Source organism: Cynara cardunculus (assembly GCF_001531365.2).
Source record: "Cynara cardunculus var. scolymus isolate 2C chromosome LG 10, CcrdV1, whole genome shotgun sequence".
NCBI classification, from domain to species: Eukaryota; Viridiplantae; Streptophyta; class Magnoliopsida; order Asterales; family Asteraceae; genus Cynara; species Cynara cardunculus.
In genome coordinates, this window is record NC_037537.1 from 3,688,810 (window position 1) to 3,698,560 (window position 9,751).

The 9,751-nt window shown below is 36.7% G+C and overlaps 1 protein-coding gene across 4 annotated transcripts in view; it reads right to left on the reverse strand.

Annotated features, from left to right (window-relative positions):
- LOC112519730 (sphingosine kinase 1-like) overlaps positions 1 to 8,598 on the reverse strand; it is a 12,307-nt gene extending 3,709 nt beyond the window's left edge. The window contains exons 1-10 of one of the 4 annotated variants that reach the window (XM_025127975.1): positions 8,193 to 8,470; positions 5,998 to 6,057; positions 5,623 to 5,745; positions 5,435 to 5,535; positions 4,569 to 4,641; positions 3,696 to 3,782; positions 3,508 to 3,585; positions 3,298 to 3,368; positions 1,537 to 1,800; positions 862 to 984 (exon numbers count right to left, since the gene is read on the reverse strand). In XM_025127975.1, the coding sequence (XP_024983743.1) occupies positions 862 to 984; positions 1,537 to 1,800; positions 3,298 to 3,368; positions 3,508 to 3,585; positions 3,696 to 3,782; positions 4,569 to 4,593 (648 nt within the window). In that variant the 5' untranslated portion in view covers positions 4,594 to 4,641; positions 5,435 to 5,535; positions 5,623 to 5,745; positions 5,998 to 6,057; positions 8,193 to 8,470. Of the gene's footprint in view, positions 1 to 861; positions 985 to 1,536; positions 1,801 to 3,297; positions 3,369 to 3,507; positions 3,586 to 3,695; positions 3,783 to 4,568; positions 4,642 to 5,434; positions 5,536 to 5,622; positions 5,763 to 5,997; positions 6,058 to 8,192 lie in introns of those variants that run through there. The other 3 variants (XM_025127971.1, XM_025127973.1, XM_025127972.1) reach the window with 3 other exon arrangements.
- Positions 8,599 to 9,751: the final 1,153 nt, after the last annotated feature.

A 9,751-nucleotide genomic window follows, 5' to 3' on the forward strand; every position in this document is an offset into this window, starting at 1 on the left:
ACAACTTCATCAAAAAAAATATTATATGAAACAATTTCACAAGATTAAACAATTTCATGAAAAAATTTCATAAGATTAAACAATGAAATCGACAGATGAAGGTGGTTTGCACGGTTTACACAAATGAGGGCGGTTTTCATATGATCACTCCTCTATATATGTATATATATATATATGTATATGTATATATATATATGTATATATATATATGTACGTATATATATAGGCGAAGGAGAGTTAAGGTGAGAAGCATAAGAAGCATAAGAAGGTATCTCGACCCTTGATCACCTTTAATCTCAAACCCACCCATAAAATACGTTTGATACGGGGATTGACCCAGTGCATCTGATTGCATCTCATCTCGGTGCATCTCATCCTAATGTGCATCCAAGGGTGGAGATCCCTTCTTACGCTACTCACTTTAACTCTCCTTCTCACCTGAACCCAACCCAATATATGTATGTATATATAGGGTTAGTTTCCGGTAAGAAGAGAAGTTATCGTGAGAAGCGTAAGAAGAAATCTCTACCCTTGGATCAATCCGAATTGAATGTCAGCACTAATGAGGTGCACCAAGTTTCACCGGATCAATTCCCTTCTAAAGTGCAATTCATGGGTGGGCATGAGATTAAAAGTGATCACGGTTCCAAATACTTCTTACGCTTCTCATCTTAACTTCCCTTCTCACACGATCCTTCGCCTATATATATAATATATATCTTTCCTGGGACAAGACAAAACTTCCTGGAGATAAGTAGATGAATATGGTTTGATGATTCACCAAGTCAGCATACAAGCTTAGGAACATCTAAAGCATAAATGAAGTAACAAGTTACTGCCTAGAAGTAAAGATGCACTCACCTTAATGTACAAGACGTGCGGTGATCTCACATAATGCCCATTGCTCAATCCCGACATCAAGGATATCAATGCCATCTTTGGGCACTCCCGCATTACGATCAAGTCCAAATAACCATCATCAAACTACACATCGAACAAGTGAAGAGTAAATCAAGGTAATACATCAAAGTAACAAAATATTCACAATTAGATAATTAAATACACAAGCAACACCCACAAAGCTGTTTCTAATTGCCAATCTAACTCCAAGAACTAGAGCCCCATGAAATTTAAGTTCATAAGCTTCATTCAGTTACAGAAAAGAATGTCTACATAAAGAAAGCTAAACAATATCATTGCAAATCGTTGTTATAATTGTGGAGATGGTTTGTTTAAAATCTTCTATCATAGCAAGAAAGGACTGCATGAGAGGGGACCACTTTGTGGATTCAATCTATTAGAACTTGGTAGACCGTTAAAAACCATAGAATCTATAAACTATAAACCAAACCAAATGAACCCAGTATATCCCACCTAGAGGTGAGGTCTAGGGAGGTAAGATGTAAGCAAGCATGACCTCATCCCTGAAGAGTGGACCCATCAGGAAGGAGGGTCTAGGGGGTTAAGATATACGCAGACCTGACCTCTACTGAAAAGAATCAGGTTTTTTTCATACAGTTCATAAGAAAAACCAACCTTGGCATTGGGCGCAGCCATGGTGTTTTCAGCACCCCAAGGAACATTATGAAGCCAAATAGAAACAAATGGACCATTAAGCTTTCTCCAACTTAAACTCCCCAATTCAACATTAGGGCCCTCATAACCATGCTGCCGAGCCTTAAGAGGTTCCATAGATTCAACACCTAAACTGCTTGGCTCTCCTACATCTTCAAAGCCAGGAGCAGGCACAAAAGAAATACATCCATTATATCTCCGCAGTCTTAGAATTCGTTGAAGACCCTGAATAAGTTGTTGCAAGAGATAACTGTATCAACTTTCATTCATAACACTTTATACACATTGACAAATGTCACTAACACATGCATCATCTTTTAGATACAAAAACAGAACCTAGGAATTGTTGAAGGGAGAATCCTGCAGATATAACACCATCAAACTAATGGACCAAGTAAGCAACTAAAATCTCTCTCTGCATATTGGTAGAATACTATCAGTAAATTAAATAGGCTCAACTGGTATAAATATTACAAAAAAGTATAATATTTATAAAGACAACTCACTCAAAAGAGTCTACTCAGATGTTTTATTTGAAATGCTCCATAAAGTAACTATACTTGATGAAAATAATTTCTCTTGTTCTATTAATCATATTTACTTTTTCTGTTCTGCCAACAATTCATGTATATGAAATTTATATGCAGGAAGAAAATGAACAAATGGACTGTGTACATCCCAGTCAAGTAAAACTGCAATGCCAATGAAATACATGACTGTTTGGATTTTTCATGGCTTTCTAAAAACAATTAATTTAACTTCTCAAATGCCAAACATGTTTTTGAATTCACTCATGAGCAGGAATCTAGCAATGATTTATATTGACATTTACTATTTTTACTACCAGAATCCCAGAGTCAATAGTGGATCTAGGAGTATTAGCATAGTTGGTCCTTTCTACATCGTACTGTACATATCGTTAAAGAAGTAGAAAATGGCAAAAGGAAGTCCGAATAAAAGGAAAGAAACAATGGAAATACATCAAATAGTTAAAAGGTCCAGAAATGGAAAGAGAGAAGAAGACCTTGAAACAGAAAGAAAGAGGCCACTACTTCTTGGAATGAGTTTGTAAGTTTAATCATTTTTGTGACCAGAAATATTACTACTTTGGCCTTGTAATGATTCCCGATCGTCAAACGAGTGCAGTCACTTTTAAGGATGTTGCTAAAATTTCATCCAAATGTAGGCTAGGATGATCCTATGACCATAAGATGGATCAGCCCTGTCCCAGAGTTGGTGCAACATCACAAAAATGCAACTAAATGTGTCAAATATCAAGAAAAGAATGTTGACATGGGAGGAAGTGGGATGCCAAATAGTCTTTTGCGTTCATTGAGGGATGGAGACAGCAGTACCTTTCAGAAAGAAAAAAAATAAGAGATGGCTCTTTCAAGGAATCAGCACTCAGACAACTTGAACTCTTGATAGTTCCTATTAATTAGTCACAAGATTTATATTTCAATAGCAGTACAAAGTAAACTTATTAGACTTTTGATATAGAAGCCATCGAGGTTCAGCTTGGTATTTTACACCAACATGCCTACATATTTTTATAAGAACCTATTCATATATGTTCCCAGGACAATCTCATTGAGCATAGAGTATAAACACCTGACCACTTCGGATTGTCCTGCTATATTTGATCTACACACAAACTACCGACAATTGCATGCTTCTTCAATGACCGTAAGAAATGCAAAAAAAAAAAATCCTGAAACTTACATAGAAATCCATTCGAGCACTTCCCATCCACCGATACTGCTCAGACTCGATATCTATATCTGCTATCAGCCCTTTAAAAGAAAAAGAAAAAGAACCATTCATAATTAACTACTATGGAACTACCTGGTAAGTTATGATCATAAAAAACCAAGTGCAAGGGTAAAAGATAGCAAGACCAAATGACGGTGTAAAAGTTCAAATAGTTTATACCCCATGCAAGCATCAAGACACTATAAAATCTAGTATCCCCTTGCCAAATTGTGGCTACATCTAGAGAGCGTTTATGACCTGCCACAAAAAGGAACATGCAACAAAAACTTCAATTAAGGCACTAGGACTTCCAAGCTCCAATAAGTAAACGCAGGTATACAAAAAAAAAGTATCAAATAAAACTATACCTCGAATTGCAGCAAGCATAGCATAAGCAGCTGTACATGGCTGACCAACCGAATCTAGAAGAGATTTTATCATGCCATTTCCAGTACCTTCATAAAAAAGTATTCATGTTTAAGTTACAAAGCTAACAGGAGAGAAAAAATTTCAGCTGATGCCAAACCAAACATTGATCCCCCTCGACATAATAGAATTACACCAGGTATGAGCTGAAACTAACTTGGGCATAGCTGCATAGGTAGGGAAAGGGGAGTTAACTAAGAATGACTTCACATTAAATAGTATGTAACGCAATTCATGTATCTCTTTAGGTTGGATCATATTTTAGTTTTCTTCGTAGTTTTCTAGGGCCCACTTTTAGCCAATTCCAATTAGTTTAGAACAAAGGCATTTTTTATTCAATTGAGCTCAGAATCCATTATACGCTAAGAGGTTGCGGTTACTATGGAGCAGTCATTCACTATACCAAGCTGAAAAGAAAATAAAGAGAGAATAAATTTTCTGTTCCAAAACACTGCACAGTCCACTCGACTGCTGTTTTGAGTGAAATGGTAAACCCGTCATAGTTTAGTTGTTTCACAAGTGGATGGATTTTATGAAAGAAGTTCTCCATAGATAGTTCCTAGCCTCCCCTAAAAATTCACAAGATAAATATTATGACATAACTTAAGATTTGGTATCCATTAGTAGATGGATCACGATCAGCGTAACCCCGTATCGAACTTCTGAAAAAATAAAAATTGAAAACTGAAAAGTGATATCATCTATCAGAATATACTGACTCCATGAAACTCACGGTAACCTTCCACCACACATGCTAAATATATTTTTATAGCAAAGGGCGAGGAAAACCAATAGCGAGGAAATAATGAACAGACCTGCAGGTATAACTCCAATAGCCATCTTCAGTGCTGCTTGCCAGTCTTCTCTTTCAAGCAAACCATTGACAACCTATATGCAAGCACAATGGTGTTACAATATGCGTCAAACCTATGCAACCACAGTGGTGTTACAAATCAAAAACCATGTACACATCCACTGATGACAAGTGCATGCATTATGATATTTTTGGAACCTACTGGATGAGAAAATTTCAGAAATTTGACTGAAACAAGTGTTTCTCAGTTTAGTTAGGGAGTAACTCCATACATGATACGCCTCCCTGTCCTGCATGATCTGCAACAATTTCCTTTTACAGGTCTCCCACAAGAATTGCAATTTTTCCATTATTGGAAAAGGTTCAAGTCAAATTGCCTATTGTTCATGTAATGGCACCAAGGGAAATTGTGATTCATTTTGGTCACAAGAAAGTCATTTACTTTCAAGCTGCAAAGGTATTCGGGCATTTGTCAACAAAATTAGATATGCATGCAGGGTCAAATGTTGAACTCTTGTGCGAAAGGTAGTAGCTAATCATAATACAAAATATGTTCTATGTTTCAACTTTCAAGAACCACCGCTTCTTAGTTCTGCAAATATCGAAAAATCCTGTGGCAACACTCGATGTCACCATTTATGGGACCACCCTTTTATTGGTATGCACAGCCAATCCAACTTCCTGCATGTTCAGTTTATTATACACACATATATACATATACAAAGCCTAGCTACATTATAATTTATTGTGGAGATGGTAAGGTTGCAATCTCTACATTCAAATATCTTCAAAATGTACAATAATGTTTTACTTCAATTTCATGTAGCATAGTTTAGTTCTCAAGGGAGATATGTGTGACAAACCAACCTCAACCAATATGCCGTCTCCGCTTACACAAATAATGCCATCGTACTTTGTAAGATCCAATGTATGAGAAACTTCTTTCGCATGAAGCTGATATTTAGTTTCTGCAGTTAAAATAACACGAATGAGCATGATTTTGCTACACACGATAAAACAATAATACATGCTTAATAGATGCACGTGCAACAAACCTTGTAATTTATATTCGATATTAGCATCCTCGAGTATAGGTTTCACATCATCAGTAAAAACCTTGAAAGCGGATTTCCTCCCTCCAAACGGGTTAACAAATATAAACAGCTTCTTTGGCCGGCCTGTAACAACAGCCATTCTAAGAGAAATGAGAAGTACCATACTTGGAAAATCGGATGTGATAAATAAACAAACAAGCTTCTTAGCCAAAGCAGGTGGAAATAATAAGAAATATGTTGAGGTTAAAGGTTTTACGCTATCTGTACTGAAAATCAATCGTGTAGCCTCAGGTATATTAACATGCACTACAATTAAAATCACCAGTTGCAATGGATACATAGACTCCACAATCTTAAAGAATCCATTTAAACTACCTGATCAATAAAAATCAGCACTTGACGTTAGACAAGCCATAGATGATACTCCCACTGTTTCTGAATGAAAACATTATCATGAATTTTCTGCTCATAGAAGGTGTTGATGGAGAAATAAGACTATGCCAAACACTAACTTGAAACAAAAAGAATGCAAAGTCATCTATTGTAAATACTAAAGTTTATCCATTTGACCATAGGAAACAAGAAGTTGGAGTAGAAGTTCCCTACATCACAAAGTAATTACAAGAAAGTGAACTCATACCTTAGAAATGAAAACTGAACAAGGTGTTTGACCCTAGAAACTCATTCATTAAAAAAACTGTAACAACCATAATCCGTACACCACTCCCCAGTGCTCTATTACAGTGCAGAATTGCCCACGGGACCACAGACCAAACAAAATTGATTAGTACCTTATTATGCCTTTGGTGAAAGTTTTATAATAATCTCAGAAGTGACCACCCTATAAACAGATTTAAATAATTATAGGAGTAAAATAGTCATTTTTCAGGAACCAAAAACTTTAAAGACTAAAATTTCAATGTCAAAATGCAGCTGTTCCTATTCCTCCCTTTCAAAAAGTAGTCAGTCATTTTTCTGTTTCCCTCCCTCAATTAGTTTAACTACTTACTGTGATATAATTTTGTTTTTCCCCTATTCCGTATATTGTTCGTCTTTACTATTTACATGCACAATATTTTAATGGGAGCCGCCCACTCTAAGGTTTACAGATCCAAATGGCAACTGGGACTCCCTCCTTTCAAAAATTAGAGAAGATTAAGTTCTTATGGTAAAACAAACTACCTCTTCCAATATATTAGAGCAGTTCTCTTGATAATATACATGGACAAAAGGTCCTAAAATGTGGGACAGAATTGTCTTAACTTCTTATCAAGTATTTTAGCCACATTTATGTTTATCAAAGTAAAGTCATTCACATCAGAATTGCAAGGTCACATTTTTGCATGTATAATACAATCCAGAGCATTCAATCTGGTCAAAACAGAAAACCAAAAACGAATCCCGTTAGGTGCAGAAAGGCAACATCCCCTTCAGTTCAGAGTAAAATTCCTTTCGACCCATTCAATGAAAAAACATGCTACCAAGTTCTTATTACCCTATTAAGGTCCAAGTGGGGTCCTGTGCACCCACTCAACCAATTTTCGCAAGTAGAATTTGTGTTTGGGTATGCACCCGCTGAACTTGATGGGTGCTACAGAATATTAGAAAATACAAAAAACATCAACCAAAAAACCGAAAAATCTTGAAACCAACCCAAAAAAAAATCCATCGAAATCAAACAAAATACTTAAAAAATGCCTCAAAACAGAGGAATTCGGCTAAAAGTACATTGGATGACGGGATGACTTTGCAAGCCTTTGATCCACCTTAAAGGTGCAGCCACTCAGACAAAAATCCTGGGTCCATCACTATATGTACTCAGAACAAAATTTGATCCATTGCTAATATAAAGTCAAGATGTACAACTTCAGCATTAACTGGTTTATACATAAACAAATGTGTGATAAAAGAAACTTTCATGCCACGGAAGTAAGAGACATACTTAACTCTAAGATAGTACTTCAAAATCAATGCATTTGACATATAATATTAGCTCCATTATAGTGTACTTCCAAATATTGGTAAATCATTTATTTGATGTGAATGGTAAACTTTTACACTAAATTTGACTTATTCTTGGAACACATTGGTTACAAGGCTAACTCTAATCATGGCATCTGGAGGTATTCTGAATTAGATGCACCTTTCAACCATACTAGTTTTGTATTGATCCAAATCAATTTCATCTTCATGATTTTCAAACATCCAAGTCCCTGAAATTTTCATAGGTAAGAACTAAGTTCAAAGTTTTGAATTTCATTCTAACTGAATGCAGAAAAATAGCCATGTGCACTTGAACCAGCATTTATTGGCAACCAAGAAAATCTGTGTAGTATAAAAGCTTGTAGCTACTAGTCTAGTTACATTTATTTATTTGTCAATAATTGAATAGATTCGTACCAAAATTTGCAGCTTTCTGAGATTTTCAGCACATTTATGTAATTAACATTTTCACCTTTAGCTAGAAGCTACAGTTTTCAAAAGTAAAATACCAATAGAAACTAAAGAAGTTAGCTCTCATTTAATCTTGCACAAATTCGCAATTTAATCGAAGAAACTCGATGAATTACCTAAAGAGTCAATGTAGCCTTGAATCTTCTCGCACAAATTCCTTAGAGAATCCTCCGACAATGGCTCGAAATTGAAGCTCTTCCTTACCAAACTCCTTCTGCTACAACCAAAGCAAAATCCGCCACTGTCAATCTCAACAAATGACCTGATTTCGATCTGTTGTCCGACCATTGATACTCCGAGAACTTCTTTCTCGACGGACAGGCACTGAAGGACGTTGCCGTGATCATACCACCGGAGTATGCCGTCGGTTGACAAAGTCAGTCCTGTTTTGCCGCCGTTTACTAGAACTTCATCGCAGAGTATATGTTGTTGATCCATCGGTTATGCTTCCGGAGCGGCAGGTTCGTGAAAGCAGGATATGTAGCGTGTGGGGCGGAGGATACGAACATAACCCGAACTCATCATCGGTTTTATCTGTAGAGGACAGAATCAGATCTCTACAAATATTAAAAGGTTGCAAAACTACAAATATTAAAAGGTTGCAAAAATACAAGAAAGTTATATTGAATCATCTAAGCAAAATATGGTTAAGGTTGGATGCCTCAAGAGATCTAAATACCTGTATTACATTTGGTGGGTATTTGGGATTGGGTTATTTATAAAAATAACCGGTTTATACAATCTTTTGCCACAAAATAACCATATTTTAGAGGTTTTGCCAAAATAACCACCCAGATCGTCCGGTACCCAATGGGGACGATCCCCCTTAAAAGCCTTTAAAAAAAATCCTCAAAAGTCGAGATTACTGTTCACCTCGTTGACCGTGTTTGACCTCATCCCGGGGCGATTCGTATTGTTCACCCGTGTTTTTTTTTTGTATTTTTTATAAAATTAAAGTTGTATTTTTTAACTTTTTTAGAACCAAATTTTATGGGAAAATTATTTTTCTCTGTGTTTTTTAAACCAAATTTTATATTTTTTGTGTTTTTTATTTAACAATTAAGGGGTGTTTTTAATAAAAATTGAAAAATACATAAAGTGTGTCTTTTTACGTATTTAATTTTAAATTTCACGGTTTTTCGTTATAAAATAACCAGATGATAATTGTGGTTACGAAAAAAAAAATTTAGTTGATTTTTGGAGAAAAAATCAGACATTATATCTGATTTCACGGTTTTTGATGATATGACAACTCTATGACGTCGATTTGACGCCGATTTGACGTTGATTTGACGATGATTTTGTTTTATTACTTAACGTTTTATATAAATTGCACGTGGGGGACCATTCATCCCCACCACCGACCATCCCACCGCCCGTTTTCTCTGGAAAAAYCGAGCGAAAAACCGAGCTTTGACCATCCCACCGACCATCCCGACCAATATCGTAGCCATTCTTCGACATACCGTCATAGACTACCGTATAACGACATCGGCGACTTTCCGCCGCCACCGACCACCGTGGTCCGCCGCCGTCGGTCACCATCCGCCGTCCTCGGGCACCATCCGCCGCCACCGACCACCGTCATCGGCCGCCCCTCACAACCTTCCGGCGCCAACAACCACCCTCCGCCGCCAACGACCACCGTCAAGAGCCGCCGTCCACCACCCTCCTC